Source organism: Centropristis striata, chromosome 3 (assembly GCF_030273125.1).
Source record: "Centropristis striata isolate RG_2023a ecotype Rhode Island chromosome 3, C.striata_1.0, whole genome shotgun sequence".
Taxonomy (NCBI): domain Eukaryota; kingdom Metazoa; phylum Chordata; class Actinopteri; order Perciformes; family Serranidae; genus Centropristis; species Centropristis striata.
Genome location: NC_081519.1, coordinates 35,279,681 through 35,296,703, shown reverse-complemented (window position 1 = coordinate 35,296,703; position 17,023 = coordinate 35,279,681). Strand labels below are relative to the sequence as shown.

Below are 17,023 nucleotides of genomic sequence, written 5' to 3'. Positions count from 1 at the left end.
CCTGGGCAATCAACAAAAGATCGGCTCCACCACCACCTGCTCTGGTTGTTTTGCGAGCTTTCTTCTTTCCTTTTGTCTTTGGATCACTATCAGCTAAAAAACAAGTACACAATACCAAAACATTTTAATGCTTGTTGAAAACTTTTCAATATTTAAAAAACTTGTATTGAACAGTTGGAAAAAATACAATAAAAATATGTAAATGGCACCTTCTATTATAAGCCAGGCACTGCAGGATACCATTCCAGTCACAGCAGCATATATTCCTTTGTCCAACGGCATGCAGTCCTTCACCACCAATGTGTGAATCAGCATATCCTCTGACACAAGGATGTCGTATTTGTCCCCTTGCTCGAGAGGGGCATTCTTTCCCGTCCAATTTATCTTCTTCAGGGGATGTGAGACGACACACTCAAACACAGCGTCCTCTCTCTCCTCTGCTGTTACGTCTTGAATCTTCACTAAGAATTCCACTGGGGGGACTAGCAAAAGCAGAATAATTAATGTTATCATAGCATGGTATTTAAAATTTCCTAAAATGTGCACAACTCATGTTGCAGTCACAGCTCATTTAAACTATGGCATGCATACACGTTACATTAAGATGTGTAGATACTTAATTTAGTGTCTCATCTTACGTTTGAAGTCAGTCGAGAAGATCTTAACACCATCGACCTCCACTTGGTATAATCCTGCATCGTCTGGATCAACTCCATTGATGCTAAACACAAACTTCTTTCCCACTTGCTTCAGTCCATGTTTTATCTCTGTGTCCGCATCAAAAGGAATCATAACTCCATCCTGTTTAAACATAATCAGCCATAAATGTTTAAACAATAAGTCGTGTGTCTGTGTAGTAAATAAGATGTAATATATGTGTATAACGTAAATTAATGTATTCACAAAAATAAAAAAGTAAATATATAACAACAAATATTAAACATCTTACCTTAAATAAAAAGATTTTGCTGGTAGGGTCCCTAAGTGACATTTCAAGTTCAAACTCTGCATCATCCCCCTTTAACTCAATGGGCTTTAGGTTGCATAGCCTTTCAACAACCTGTAGTTAGAAAACAAAGGTTTCAGAGTTTGTAATTGTACTACAGAATTAATTTATATTATTAAAGATTTTGGGCTACTTAGGTACTTTATATCTATAGTTAGGTATAGCTGAAACATACCCTTTCTTGTTCCTGTTCTCTTTCAAACTTCTTCTCACTTAGTTTCGTCAACATTCGACGAAAATCAGTGACACCGTACTGAGCACAGATGCTCTCATAATCTTTCTTGTCTGCACTCATCAGCAGTTCCCAAAACTTCTCATCAATTTCAGGTTTCTTTTCTTCTTTTGCATCCATGTCAACCCTACAAAACATCCCATTTTTTGTAATCTGGTTTTACATTAATTGGACGCAAGTGATTCACAAAAATCAATAACAAATTGTCACAATATCCCTGACCAATGCAATACTTGCACGGTATTTCCCCTCTCTTCTACCTACTTATTTTTCAAGGCCTTTTTGAAGTCCTCAGGCATCTCTCGGACAGCTACAAAAAAATCAGAATCATGTTAACAATTGCATTCAATAACTAACATTGTTTTATAATAAATATAGGCTGTGTACCTGTTCTTGATGCTTGCATGGCTCTGTTCTTCTTATAGCCAACTAAAATGGAAAGAAATGGAGATAAGCGAGACTGATATAATCTATATTAAAAAATTGTTTGGATCTAATAAAAGTAAGTAACTGACCTTCAATAACATTAAGTGCAGCAGTTACAACTGCTTTGCCATACTCATTTCTGGCAAAACACTTGTAGGTGTCAGCTTGATCCACCGATACATCAGGCATCTATCAGTCAATACATGAATATTAGTATTTTTTGCAAAACCTGGATATACAGGCTGCTGATCATACCAAATTCTTTAGTCTACATTTTACTCTAGATTTTGAATTATTTGAAAAAACATTCCTTGTGACGCATGGTCAGGGATCTCACCTGCAGTTGGTGTTCACCAGAAGTTTTGTCGAAGACTATTTGGCACCTTTCTTCATCGATTTCCCCATCGTTTCTGGCCCAGGTCACAGTTGGTGTTGGATTTCCAGTAATGACCGCTCTGAAGATTGCCAGTTTTCCTATACAGTGGCAACAAGAATGCACCATTATGTTGTCATGTTAAAACATATAAACATTTTACAGTTTTAGTAAAGGTGGTATTTTACCTTCTTGAATAGTTAGAGCGATGGGTTTCCGAGTAAAATCTGGGGTGCTCATCCCTTCAGGTAGTTCTTCTACAAACTGGGTGATCATAACTCCAGGCACCTTTGACTTCTTTTTGATCCGCACTGTCATTAAATGAGATAAACAGCATTATTTACAGATGATTTGACTGCTTTGATCATGCCATCCTGAAAAAAAAAAGCTTTTCTGCATTTAGTTTTCAATCCTTTTTTTTTTGGCAGTAATTTGCGGTTGAAATGGGTATTCAAACTGTAGTTACTTACCCTGCCCCGGAGCTGTTGGCTCCTCATCCTTAGATTTCCGTATTTTAAACATCTTGATTTAGACAACAGCTTCTCTGTTAATACAAAAACATTACAATGAGCTTTTAAAACACTTTAAAAGAAAATTATTTTTAGCATGGCAGTATATTAATTTAATTGATGATTGCATGGATCGTATAATATGGTTATTTTCCTCCATGTAACTACCCAAGATATGTAGTCTGGAGCAGCACCTCTGTTAGTAACCATGAGAATCCCCATCTGTTTGACATGCAGTTAATCTCTTCCAGATGGTCTGAATCTGTAATGGGTATCACTTATCATTGTTTTAACTAGTGGCTTAAGGCCTTATATCCGCCTTTACAACACAATGTTGATGCATCTTTAAGTAAAGCCTATCCTTTGTGAGACCGTTAAGATGTAATGGGTCTTAATTTATTCCTCCCTCCAGTTACAAAAAGTGGGCTAGTTATATTATTGCGTATGCTGCATTGCTGGACGTCATTGTTCCAAAACTGGAGAAGAGTTTTTTTTCGGTGTTAGGATACCTGAGTTAGTAACTCTATCTGTGCTCTGAATGAGAAGTTTCCTGTGATCACAAAATACTTAACATTCCCCTTTCCTGGACCCCTGAAAGTTGCTGGCCTAATTTTGCAGGCAGTAGGTCACATACCTCATAAAACATCGAACATGAGTCAGGAAGTGACGCAAATGCTGGACTACGAATATACCATTAGTCATAACCATCTTTTTATTTCCCTTGTGCTATGCTTTTTTGAATTATCTTAACAAATAGGTAAAATTATTAAAAAAGATACAAAATGTACCAGCACAGGCAATGGTTAATTGGTTCTATAGCTGTGTAATTAAATCAAAGCTTTTCAGATTTTTCTGATTATGATCATCAACTTTATTCAGTTCGTAATTAACTTCTCCAAAAGAGTATAATTAGTCAGGTATTATGCTCCAGACTTCACAGCCAATTCTGATTTATTGTCGGAGCAATCTTCAGTCACCACTTTTCAAAACAGTGTACATGAAAAAATTAAAAGCATTCCAGCATATGGGGGGAAAAAACTTACACCAAAGTAACAATGTATTTAGTAATATGAGTATTGAGCATTATTTTTACAACTCTGTCAAAGACTGAAAAAGATTTCATTCGTAAAAGTATATATTCATACTTAAAAGGATTTATTTTAATTAACATTTAAATTGAGAGGCACATTAGATTAAATATCATATGTGTAAATATCACTCTTTTATATATGAGATGTTAACATCTAAGTATAAACTAATGTCTTCACCATACTTCAGTTAATCTTCCTTCATTTTTATGATCTCATTTGTCTAATGACAGGAGCCCTTTTCTTCTTGGATTACATTTGATAGCCACTTAAGCTATTAATATTAAATTTAATTACAATAAATTATGCAGAATCCTGTCAGTTGATGAAGTGTCTGCATATTTAGCAGTTTTGCACAGTTGGTACAAACTATATTTGTCCGAGAGAGAAAATAGCTTTGACAAGGGTGTGAACTGATATACGAACAACCTGTCAGGCCTTAAACTCCGAGCTGCATTTCTTAACAGAGCATATATTATAATAATAATATAATATAATATACTTTGTCATCATATGTGCTAAAATACTTCATAAAATATCACATTTAAGCCTTCCAATAGACTGTAACCATATGTTTGCACTTTTTTTAATAGTTTGACAATCAGTTAGGGCTACTCTCTTACAACTGTACAGTCTGATTAGTCTGATTGGGATCTTTCTTCAAAATATTCATATTTGTTTTACTTCTCATCAAGCTTAGACAATTCTCCTAAACAACATGTATCATAAGCATTTCAGCTCATCACATTGATTTTCATCATGTTATACTTTTTGGGTTTACATAAATAATTGAAACTGCTTTCAATATTGATTAAGAATTCTAACTTAGCTGTACATATTAATGAGATCTCACTAAGTGCCCTCAGGTTAATATACAGGAACATGCAAACAACTGTCAGATTAGCATGTATATACATATTTACATACATTGGCTTATAGAATAAAGATATTTTTGAAATATGCCAACATATTAGGATTAATTCCAGCATTTGGTAAATGTACTTACTATATTATTTTTCGAGTGAACTGCCGGTCTTTGCTCTGTTGTTGGCGAGGTACCAGCTGATTCTTGACAGTGTGCTCTTCCTTTTGAGAGGCAATAAAGTCTAACAAGGGACCCTGTGAGCAGCAGAGCCCACTGCTGTTTGACTGTGGCTCCTGGGGATAGGTTTACTGACATGCACTGTGGCCCTAAAGTGCTATAGGTTGCTTGAAAAGGGGTCACCAGAGAAAATGCGGGAGTGAAGCTTTGTAATCCCTCCCTCAGAACTGGAATTTCAGCAGCAGGGTGCTTTTGGCTGCACTTATGAAAAAGGGAAGTCTCATGAGAAGTGACATAGAAGTGCCATGAGGATGAGCTGCCTCTCCATTAGCTTAATTTTACATGTAGGCTGATGATCATCATCCCAACACATGACCAGAGGTAAGTGTCAATTGAGTATAGTTGTATTTATTTATTAGCGTTTTGCAGAAATATTGATAAAAGAGATCAAAGATCAATTTTTTAGATATGTCAGAAATAATGGACAACAACAAAAAATGTCATTTTTAAAGTCTATCCCAAAAATTAGAATGAAGAAAGAAATTAGCATGATTGTTCCTATTTACTTATTGACATCGCTGTGGGCATGTCAGACAACAGAAAAACAATACAAGCTAAAACTTGTTTTTAAACTGAGTCACAGTTATTTTTTTTATTTCTTGTTAAACCAAAACAGAACAGAGATAAGTTAGATAGTAGCACATATTTTAACATTGTAATAAACACTTCACTTTGAAACTGAGATGTGTAATTCTGCACTGGTCAGACATGTTTTACCCCTGGGGGCAACTGTTGACCCTCTCTTCTTCAGTGACTCTAAACTTGGACTTATGTCTGACCTTACAAAAATATGCTTTGAGAGGTAATACAAGAAGACTAGACATAAATTATTCACATAAACCTTCATGGAGTTGAACAAGTGGTACGAATTTTGATACCTGCTTGCTATGCCAATACTTGACCCATGGAAACAATGTGTGCCCAGGTCTCTCATTTTACATGTATTAACATTTTTTGTAAGTTATTAAAGATATGAAGGTTTTTGGGAACATTTATATATATATAAATGCATTTTCTGCTCACTGTTTTAGAGTTGCATACAGGTCAAATTAAAATTCCACTTCACATTAGCAGTATGAAATATTTATTTACACTAAACCCAAACATTTTTTCATATTCATAAGAGACGATAACAGAATCAAGTACATTTGTCATGTAAGTAGTCGATGTCAACTCAATTTTACTTTAAAGGAAGATGTTAATCCACAAGTACGGGAAAAAACAAAACAATTTCCAACAAACAATCACAGTATATCTAAAAAAACAACTGACAGACACAACCAGAAAGTTCCACATGCTGACAGACACCTCAAAATAGCACCTTTAAGATCAATTCATCACTACTTCATATTGTCCTATACTATAAATTCTTTTGCTGTTTAACATGCACATTTTAATGTTAAAATATGCCAGATTGCACACTAGTATTTAAGCTTCTTTATTGAGATTGCACAGTTGAAATCCAAACAAGCAAAACACATTTGTGGCTTTTAATTCAGCAAAATCTGCATAACTTAATCGCTAGTTTAACTTTAAACAAATGCCAGCCTGTATAGGATTTTTTTTAAATAGTTATCCTATAAGAAGAATATCATAGGCAATATTAAGCATTATCAGCCATTTCTACCATCTTCATTGTGTTCTTTTATTCTGAAAGAAAGATAAAGGCAGTTATTAGTTCAAGAGTTCAAATAATATCACTGTGTATGTAGAACATAGTAACAGGATCTCAAAAAATACAGTTTTACTCTGACAAAGATTTACCTCTGACTGTCAGTTTCGTGGAGCACTCTGCCCTCCCCATAGAGTTTTCTGCTACAATCTTGTACTCCCCGCAGTCTTTGGGTCCAACCCTTAATATGAGCAGAGAGCAGACTCCACAGGTGTTGGAGATGAAGTAGTTAGTGTTGGTATTCAGACTGATATTGTTGCGGAGCCATGTCACATGAGGTGTTGGATCCCCTTTTATAGCACAGCTCATGTAGCATTCATACCCTTGTGGGGCAGTGTGCAGTTTCAGTGGAACAAGGAACCTGGGAGGACACTGAAGATCACATACTTTTGGTGCTGGTATTTTCACAGTGAACTTTTCTGGAAAACAGAAGATATGATTTGCATCAAATCAGAATAGTAGTCACCCAACAGGAAGGAATGTTTCAATAAGTATGAGAGGATGGTTTTACAGGTACAGTATCACTGGAAGTTTAAAGGGCCTTTTTATAAACTGGAGTTGACGATTACACAGAAAAACGTCATACACATACTGTTAACTTCCTGTTTCTGTGTCTGTGCTAATAGAAAATAATATGATCAAAATGGTTTCGATTGTTAAACATCTATGGGTTGCTATAAAAAAGGACATCTTGAAGACATTTAATTTGGTTTGATGACCCTTGATATCAAGTCAAAAGCCAACAACTTGGCCGTATTATTGGTAAAGAAAGAAGGGTTACAGGCCAAAATGAGGCTTGATCTTTACACCGATGGTGATGTTTACAGGATTGTTGTACTGGTGCCAAAATGTTTTTTTGGATTTTGTGTACTCACTTTTGCACAGTTTAAAAAAACAAAACAAAAACTTTTATCTGTTGCTATCAGCCTCACACATATGGGCTAAATTGATGGTCACAATTTCATTAGATATAGGCACCACAACAATGTTAAGTTTAGAAAAAAATAGACTACATTGTTAGATTGAGGAAAAAATAAACTACTTAGCTTTATTAAAAAATAATAATAATGGTTTTATGGTCTTTGAAGAGGCAATTTGTGGAATATGTATGTACTATTTGCTGAAGCCTGTGTCTTGGTTAAAAGAAAAAAAATCATTTACAGATATTGGTCTATTTATAGAGAAAGCACTGAGTCATAACCATTAACATACCTTTTTTGGCAGTAATCAGCCACTTTGGTGATTCAGATGGTTTGGAGGAGCCCATGTCATTCTTTGCATAGACTCTGAAATTATATTCTCGGCCCGGCATTATGTTGCAGGCTGTGAATCTATTGTTGAAGATGTGATCTGCAACAGTGTGCCATGTTCTTTTGCTTGAGTCACGCTTCATCACCATGTAGTGCAGCCTGTCGTCACGTTTCTCATCTGGAGATGCGCTCCATGAAATGGTCACTGTGCCGGGCACGTTTTCGTCAATCTCTACAGGGCCTGGTGGCTTTGGCTCATCTGGGGATCAGATATAATTTGCTTTTTAGTATGTGGAGTAGGAGAGAGTACTTTATGAGTTAAAGCATTTTACCAAACTCACCTGTGACTCTAATTTCAATGCTGAATGATTCTTGGCCGACGATGTTCTTCACAACGATAGTATAGATTCCAGTATCTGAGCGCTCAGCAGAAGTAATCAGAAGCTGGGAGTTTCCTTCTGCATTGCTGATGGTTACCTTTTTAGACACTGGCACGCCATCTTTCAGCCAGGTGACCTCAGGCCAAGGAGAAGCCTACAAAGAATGTGAAACGACAATTTTATCAGAGTTGTCAGAGGACCAAGTGAGATCAATGTCATTTTAATTACTACCTAAATTACCTCAAAGTTGATGTTGAATCTTGCAGAATTTCCTGCTCTCACCACCATGAAACTCTTGATTTTGGCATCTGTGAATCGTGGTCTCACTAGAAGTGTGAAAGTTATTGATTATTAATATTTTTGATGTTGACATAAAACATATTTGAAATGTACATTGTCATAAAAAATGCTTTTTTTTGGCCTTCCAACATCTGCATAATCAATTGAGATAAGCGTCAATTTTTCATGTATTCAAGTATAAGGTATTGATACAGTGCAGTCCCTGTAATCATATAATTGAATATAAGAGTTTGACAGTAACATTGATGTGATCTTCTTACCAGGAGGGGGCATAGCAAGGATGTAATTATCCAGTTCCTGTGGTTGTCCCTCTCCTCCATCATTAGTAGCAATGACTCTCACCCAGTACATTGCCATTGATTTCAAGCCTCTCACTGTATAGAAGTTTAGGGCTGTGGGATTTGAATTGCAGCGATCCCATTCTGTGTTTTCTGCAGGCCTGACCTCCACAAAATATCCCTTGGCTTCATCCTCAACCCCCTCAATGTCCTTGGGATTGGTCCAACCCAGGGACAGGGTTGTGTAGGTGGAATCTGTCACTTTAAAGTCTATGACTTTACCAGGAGGCTCTGAAATACATGATTCATATTCAGTGCTAGAATTTGTAGGCTGTATGATGTGTTGATGAAATAATGATTGTGATAACAGTTCTAAATGTCCACCTACTTTTAGGATCTCTGGCAAACACAAACTCAGATGGTGTGCTAAATTCACCCGCTCCAGAGTTGTTTATGGCTGTCACGCGGAATTCATACTCCATGCCCTCGACCACATCTTTGACCGCATATTGCTTACCTGTGAGGCAAATGTGATTTTATGTTTTATTATATATTATTTTATTTTATGACAGTAATAGCATGATCAAATATAAACAAGAACAATAGAGTGACCTTTGATCATGTCATCATGTGGGTTGACTTGGCCCCACAGGTTGCTGCCCTTCTTGCGCTTCTCACAATTGTATCCCAAAATATTGGTTCCTCCAGTGTCGGATGGAGGTGACCAAGAGAGGGTGATACAGTCCTTAAAGGCAGTTACAACCTTTGGTGCTGATGGAGGTCCAGGGTATGCTGTAAGCAAAAAGATTGTCAGAATGTAGAATGGTTTGTGTATTGTTGGAGAAATGATTGTGATGGTGGAATTGCAAAGTTTCTTTCTGTAGCTTCAAAATGTAACAACACCCCTAAAGTGACACAGTGAAACTCATCTGTGTGATTTACAATGAAAATAGGTGAAGGTAGAGGCATGTTGTTAACGGATTGCTACTTGGTGAACCAATGTATCTAGTAAGATAACCGGTAACATACTAGAAAGTCAGAACAGGCTTCCCTATGGAGTCACCGCTCCTTCAAGCTTCCTTCTATTTTCTGTACCGTGGTGTTTATTTCCCCCCGGATGTCATTTTCAGGATTGAACATCATTTTTTTAATTAATAGTTATCGTCTTAACAGTCGCTAATAGGACAATACATTTGCATAGTTTATTAAAAAGATGTATTTGTAGCATAGACTTCTTTTGCATAAATGCATGGCTCTTTTGTGAAGCTGTACAGACTCAGGCACAGGAGGGTTAGGTAGAATGGGATTATGAAAAAAAACTATGCAATATAGCCTCCTCCTTTTTGGATGATTCTTGTTCCCTTTAAAGGTCAACACTATTCAGTGGACTCGCTGTTGGCCAACAGTGCAGGCTTGTGGGTTTACCAAAGTTGAACTTGTATTTTCTTTGTTCCTGCAACTGAATCTGCCAATTGTTGCCACCATCCCCCAAATATTACAATGAGCTGTGTGGTGTGACCAGCCCTTATTCAAAAAGTGATAATTTATATATTTGAGATAACACAGTTTTATAATATTTGTCTATGTTTACCTTTTGTTCCAGCTTGAATGTCGTCTGTTTCCATCTGCTCACTGGTGCCCATTTCAGTCTCAACTCTGATACGATAGCAGTACCTCTTGCCTAGGTCTACATCAGAGTCCCTGTATGTGGCTTCTGGACCAATTGGCCCCACCTTCTTCCAGGTGTTGCGTCCAACTTGTTGTCGTTCAAGAATATAGTTGTCGATCTTGCAGCCACCGCTGTCTTTTGGGGCCCTCCACTTGATATCAATTACAGAGGAGTTGGCTTCAACAACCTCCACAGGTCCCATTGGGGGAGTGGGTTTATCTGTCCGAAAATAAAGTGCCATATTTAAAATCAAACAGTGCTGATCACGTTACCAAAAGTGTAACAAAATAATCAAGTAGCTGCAGGTAATTTGTGATCACTAACCGTAGGTGCATATAAAACCCAGTAAAGCAATATTATACATACCCAGTACATTAAGCTGGCTGCAGGCCTCAACAGTGCCAAACTCATTTTTGAGTTTTATCTTGACTTCCCCACTGTCCTTGCGCTGCAGCTTGTTTAGAAGGAGACGGGTGCAACCTTCAGAGTGTTCTAACTTAATATTTCCTTCGTCTGAAAGCTCTTCACCCTCAAGGTACCACTGGATTTTTATAGGATCCCGTCCAATGTAAGGTAGTTTGAAGGTAGCTTTGTGTCCTTTTTTCACTGTTACAGGTGTTTTAAATGCTTCCAGATCCGCAGCCGAAAATCTGGGTGGATCTGCAATACACACAGATATTTTAAGTGGAATCATGCTTTCTAGTTATGTACTTAAGATAAACTTAATGTGAAAATCCATTCCATTATGACCACAACCTGCATGCACTCTCTGAAAGATGAAAGCTCTTTATGTAAACTAGTATTTTCTGTAGAGAAAGGTTTTTTTTTTACCTTCAACAGCAATCACGGACTCTGTCTTCCTTCCATCTGCTTCAAATTTATATTTTCCAGCAAATTCCTCTGTGACTTTGTGAATTTTCAACCTGTGGAAAGTTCCGTCTTTGGTGATGGTTATGCCCTCAGATGATGAAAGCTGTAAAAAAAAAACAAAAAAAAAAACACATTAATGCAACACAATTTGGTCTTAAACTAAGCTCTGGTAGTATAAGATTACATGATAATCACCAATTCCTATTTGGCTGCATTACAACTACACCAAAGCGTATATGCTCCATGATCAGCACATTAAGACCCAGGGTTTACCTCATTTCCATCTTTGTACCAGATTCCCACACAGTCTTCCCTGCTCACTTTACACTCCAGCTCTGCTGCTTCTCCAACAACGACTTTGCAGTCAGAAAGCCCAGCATGAAAGTGAACTCCTGGGTCTGAGGATTCATTAACCAGAAAGTTAGTGATTGCACACGGCTAACAGCTGACATCTGCATAAAAGTTGTTCTTTAGTTGTGTCAGGTTTTTGTAATTCATCCATATATGGATGTCTACTTACCTCACTTCAAACATTTAAACACCACACTTTCTTTCTGCATTTTTATTAAGCTTATGTATATTATAATGCCATTTGATTATAAAATACATGTTAAATGCAGGTGTGATGTCAAGAGCTCATTTGGCATCTATTTGATACTTGAGGAGGTCTTCTTGGCTAGTGTGTAGCTTGATTGTCTTGTTTCTTGGCATGGCCTTCTTCAACTTGAAATTTTGATGTGTTGAAGCTCATAAAAATATCATCACGAGGCTCTCATTTGCCTCTTTTTACTAAGTAAGTCTTTAAAGAAGTACACGCTCCTAAAATATATAGGAGCATCCCACTAACGGCTGACATTTCCTTGGTCGGTGGAAGAAATGAGCATTTTGTCTGGTTGATCTCAATTCAGTCTTGTGCAGACATGGATTTTAGAGCATCCACCAAAATCAGCTTGGCTTGTCTTCCATCTTCAAAATATGTGTTTCTTCACACAAGTGATCATCAAGAACATGATCATTTCTTCGTTTTCCCATTTAAATAATTAACCTCAATGCACCGACTCATCCTGAATTAACACTTAAAAAGGCAAGCAAGATTGTTAACATAGATCACAGGTGTATTTGGACAGTACTTACAGCACACACACAAACACACAGTCTGCAGACAATACATTAGAGACTTATGTGGACATAAATATTGCCAGCTAATATCCAACCTGTAGAAATAAAATTATATGACCAGTGCTGTTTCTACAAAACACAAGACTAAAGTGTTGACTCTTTTCATTATTATATTGTGTGCTATTGACAATAATAAAAATATTAGTGTGTCAGATAAGACTAGAATTTCTTAAAGGCACTTTCAAGGTCATTTGCTCTTGGGGAACTGTGATCATTCTCTACAGCCATTTAACCAATTAGAGATCAAATGTAGTAATCTGCTCAGTGGCCACACACTCTTTTGTTAACCCTCAAACCACTGGAAAAGTCATCTGCTTACCAAATGTCTTTTACCAGTGACAGTGCTTCCCATGCAGCAGTTAATGCAGCTCCAGTAATCTTACCACTAACTGTCTCCACGATCAATGGGCCTTGCCGTGCACGGCCTGAACGCTTGCCAGCTGCTGCTGGCTCACTGCCGTCTGCTCCCTCACCATTTTCAGCAGATTCATCACAGCCTGCTGCTGGCCCCGTGCCATTATCACCACTGGCACCACTCGCTTCTGTGTTTTTTGCTTTTTCAGTTTTAGGGGATATCATCGTAATTACCATCAATCCAATGTTTCTCATTTGCTGTTGGATATGCCTTACAAATAACATTAATGAAAACAGTAACAATAACAATTAAAGTGTCAACAGGGAGCATGAAAACAAGATCAGCAGCAACAACAGAAAAAACAAACATTAACTTTAATACAGAAGAAGACAGTGGTGGAAAAGGTGTTATTCAAGATGAGTTCTATAATGGTGTCATTGTGAAGTGACTCAATCAACCAAATAGACTTGTGGGTCATTTGCTTCATTCAGTTTCAAAACAGTTTTGCTATCAAATATAACTTGCTACAATGGATATGGCGTATCAGACATTCTTTATTCAGTATTTTATCACAAGGAGTAATGCAAGTTACAAAAGTGTGATTTTACTAGCATTTGACAAAAACGACAGTGTTTTATGATCGTTATTTAGTGTTTCTGATACTGAAAAATACCAGATCGCAAATTCTGTTATGAACAAACACCTTTAAGATCTCAACTTGAATCCAGCTGCAGTTAAGCCACTTTTTCCATGTTTCACCCTCTTACATAAACTTACATACATGGTAAACGTACATGAATTAACAAAACAAGATATTTATAACAACAAAAAGACTAACAAGTCTACAGACATGAAAGCACACTTAATTCACACAAAGCACACATAATTCACACAAAGCACAAATATAGAACATATCTATATTCATTTCAGTAAGGGGTTAGATGGAGGAGAATGCAGATTTTAGCATAGCGTATGTATGCTATACTACTGTCTGTTTCTCAGAAGAGGCACACAAACAAACAAACATCTAAAGAAACATAGAAAATTAAAAAATATATATTTTAACCAATGTTGGCTACATAATTGTTAAATAAAATTGCTAGAGTTTATCAGATAGTTAACAAGTAAATACTGGAAGCCCAGGACTTTAATTAGATTTTTGACTGAAAATAATTGGAGCAATTAAGCTTCCCGGAATACATAAAAACTGAAATATGCTCTATTCTTTAATGTTGTCTCTCTAGAACAGTAAGAGCTCAATAGATAAAGTAAATTCTGTCACTGAGGCTCGACAAGACCTTTCTGAAATACGTTTTGGAATTCAGCCGTGCCCTGCGGAGCTTTAAGCTAATTGTATGACCAGCAAAGCGCAGCAGAGTCGCCAGATGTTTAATTCGGTCAGTGTTATATACTGTTATTTATTGTTAATGCAAGTGCATCAAAGTTAGGAAGCCTTTCGGCTTTCCTGCACTTGTGATGTCAAAGTCATTTTCATCTGAAATGACTTTAATAGTCAGTAAAATGTCTACGGCATGCAGCCTTCGACATCTCTTACCAACAACAGCTTCTTCAACCTCCACAATTTTCTTTTTGGCACGTTTTCCTTTTTTCCCAGATTTTTCACCTTCTTGATTTGTGGTATCCTCATCATTATAATCATCATCTCCTATTAGTGATAATAAGTAGCAACTTTATTCAGAATGTCACGCATTATCAAAACATAAATATTGACCATGTTGAACTAATATAATTATAATATACATACTGGCTTTCATTGTGCATGATCTGAGAAGCATCATCAATTCCTTTTTTTGAACAATATTTTTCAGTTTTTTTATATATAGAAGTATTGTTGATTAAAGTTATTAGTTAAATATTCACAGACTTATAATGAATCTGAAAGTTGATGGAAAGACAAACATCAGTAACATAATAAACATTAAGAAGATTGTAAAATATAGACAAAAGAAAAAAAGAACATCAAACACAAAAACATCAACAAGAAAAAGACATGTCATGTCAATAATGTTTCTATTACGTCTTGATGAGCATTTAGAAGACAACCTGACACATTTTGGAAGGAAATTCATTAAGTCTCTCAGCATAAATTGTGGTATAAATTAATTTCTTACCTATCACTGTGTCAGCAACAAGTGGACCCTTTCTCACACGTTTTTTGCGTTTCCGTCCTTGGCCTCCTTCTCCTCCCTCTCCTCCTTCACCTCCCTCTCCTCCTTCTCCTCCCTCTCCTCCGGCTCCGGCTCCGGCTCCACCTCCGGCTCCACCTCCGGCTTTACCCCCTGCTCCACCTCCCGCTCCTCCTTCTTCTCCTTCTTCTCCCTCTTCATCACTGTATTCATCGGAATCTTCAAATGAATCGTATTCGTCTCCTTCAACACCTGCACCGCCTGCTCCGGCAGCACCTCCCACTCCAGCTGCACCTCCCACTCCAGCTGCACCGCCAACTCCGCCTGCTCCTCCTGCTCCACCAGCACCGCCTGCTCCACCTGCAGCACCTGCTCCACCAGCACCGCCTGCTCCACCTGCAGCACCTGCAGCACCTGCAGCACCTGCTCCACCAGCTCCACCAGCACCGCCTGCTCCACCAGCACCTCCTGCTCCACCAGCTCCACCTGCTCCACCAGCTCCACCTGCTCCATCTGCTCCACCAGCCCCTGCTCCGATGCCACCAGTACCACCTGCACCACCAACACCATCCGCACCTCCAGCTCCACCAGCACCTGCAGCACCACCAACACCTCCACTACCATCTGCACCACCAGCACCAGCTCCTTTCTTCTGAGCTGCCCTCTTAGCCTTTGCAGCAGCCTTAGCAGCAGCCTTAGCAGCAGCTTTTTCTTCAGCGGCTGCCTTTTTAGCCACTTCAGCCTCTGCTTTGGCAACCGCATCTGCAGCTTCTCTCTCTGCTTGGGCCTTCTTGGCAAGTTCCAGTTTTTCTTCCATTTCTTTCCGATATTTTTCCTCTTGTTCCTTTGCTATTTTCTGCAGATCCTCATCATCACCGCCTCCAGCCATAGTAGTTTTGCGAACTCCCTTCTTGCCCTTTGCATCTTTGTCAGCTATAAAAGATAATATCACAAATATTCATCATTTTAAGTTGAATATCTAATTCAGGATTTAACAATTATTTGGCGTCAGGGGGTTGTCAAGGTATTCCATATGTATGCTTGTAACCTGAATGTTATCCTGCAGGAAGAGAATGCCAAAGGATAAAAAAAAAAGAGGAAGAAAAATATTTTCTCACCTTCAACTATGAGAAAGGCATTGCAGGATTTGATTCCTGCCACAGCAGCATAGATACCACCATCCAAAGGCAAACAGTCCCGCACAATCAGCTTGTGGATGAGCTTATCTTCAGATACACTTATTTCAAATTTCTCGCCATGTGTCAGTGGAGCACTTTTGCCATACCATTTGAGTTCATTCAAAGGTGCAGTCAGAACACATTGAAAGAGGGCATCCTCTCGTTCTTCTGCCTTCACCTCCTTTATTTTGACAGCAAAGTCAACTTCTGGCACTGCAGCGTTACAGAGAAAAAACAAATAGAAAAAAATAAGCAGAGAGAAACTATTTTTATTTCATTAATCTATTGTATTTTTTGCCAAAACTACTTTTTCTGTACAGGATCACTGGCCCATTGTGTGCAATAAATAACTGTTAGAAAAACAAATCTGTGCGCTGCAACAATAAACATCCTATGACTGAATCTACTTAAACTTAATCTAATTCTAATAAGTTGATCTAAGTCTTACCTTTGAAATCTGTGGAGAATACATTGACGCCCCCAACATCCACCGAGTAGAGTCCAGCATCACCTGAACCTAGGTTTTTAATTGTGAACACATACTTCTTGCCAATTTGTTTCAAATTATGCTTCTGTTCCTCACTATCTTCTATGGTGAATGGAACCATGACGCCGTCCTGCAGAATTTAGGGCCATATTACCAACTATACAAGAGATAGAAAAATGCAGAAAGATAATAGTGGACGTAGAAGTTAACGGCCCTCACCTTGTAAAGAAAAATTTTGCTGCTAGGATCCTTGAGGTCCATGTCCAGCTCAATCGTTGCACAGTCGGTGTCCTTGACTTCAATATGTTTCAATGTGCTGATGTGTGTAACAAACTACAGTAGAATTGAAGGGAAAAAAACAAACAAAGGTGTCTTTTTTTCAAAAGAGTCTGCCTATACTGGGTAATCACTATCAAATACTAGAATTAAAGGAGAATCAGCAGGCTTCATACCTCTGCAATCTCATCTTCTCTTTCTTTCTTCATTTCAGTGAGTTTCTTCAGCATTCGGCGGAAGTCTGTG

At 37.8% G+C, this 17,023-nt stretch overlaps 2 protein-coding genes across 2 annotated transcripts in view; both read right to left on the bottom strand.

Moving 5' to 3' along the window:
* Positions 1 to 2,559, bottom strand: part of igfn1.3 (immunoglobulin like and fibronectin type III domain containing 1, tandem duplicate 3) — a 7,733-nt gene extending 5,174 nt beyond the window's left edge. Inside the window, exons 1-11 of the mRNA XM_059330135.1 lie at positions 2,508 to 2,559; positions 2,226 to 2,348; positions 2,002 to 2,138; positions 1,754 to 1,853; positions 1,626 to 1,667; positions 1,503 to 1,548; positions 1,182 to 1,365; positions 950 to 1,060; positions 639 to 801; positions 210 to 482; positions 1 to 93 (exon numbers count right to left, since the gene is read on the bottom strand). The exon at positions 1 to 93 is cut by the window's left edge and continues 549 nt beyond it. Coding sequence (XP_059186118.1) covers positions 1 to 93; positions 210 to 482; positions 639 to 801; positions 950 to 1,060; positions 1,182 to 1,365; positions 1,503 to 1,548; positions 1,626 to 1,667; positions 1,754 to 1,853; positions 2,002 to 2,138; positions 2,226 to 2,348; positions 2,508 to 2,559 — 1,324 coding nt within the window. The remainder of the gene's footprint in view (positions 94 to 209; positions 483 to 638; positions 802 to 949; positions 1,061 to 1,181; positions 1,366 to 1,502; positions 1,549 to 1,625; positions 1,668 to 1,753; positions 1,854 to 2,001; positions 2,139 to 2,225; positions 2,349 to 2,507) is intronic.
* A 2,801-nt stretch (positions 2,560 to 5,360) lies between these two features.
* Positions 5,361 to 17,007, bottom strand: LOC131969027 (immunoglobulin-like and fibronectin type III domain-containing protein 1). The gene is made up of 16 exons (XM_059330141.1): positions 16,954 to 17,007; positions 16,721 to 16,834; positions 16,463 to 16,631; positions 15,955 to 16,227; positions 11,429 to 11,553; positions 11,117 to 11,258; positions 10,652 to 10,945; positions 10,208 to 10,504; positions 9,229 to 9,408; positions 9,005 to 9,133; positions 8,599 to 8,907; positions 8,279 to 8,364; positions 8,000 to 8,192; positions 7,621 to 7,917; positions 6,501 to 6,827; positions 5,361 to 6,386 (listed from the first exon to the last, which is right to left on the bottom strand). Exons 1-16 carry the CDS (start codon positions 17,005 to 17,007, stop codon positions 6,382 to 6,384), a joined length of 2,994 nt encoding a protein of 997 aa, XP_059186124.1. The 3' UTR covers positions 5,361 to 6,381.
* Positions 17,008 to 17,023: the final 16 nt, after the last annotated feature.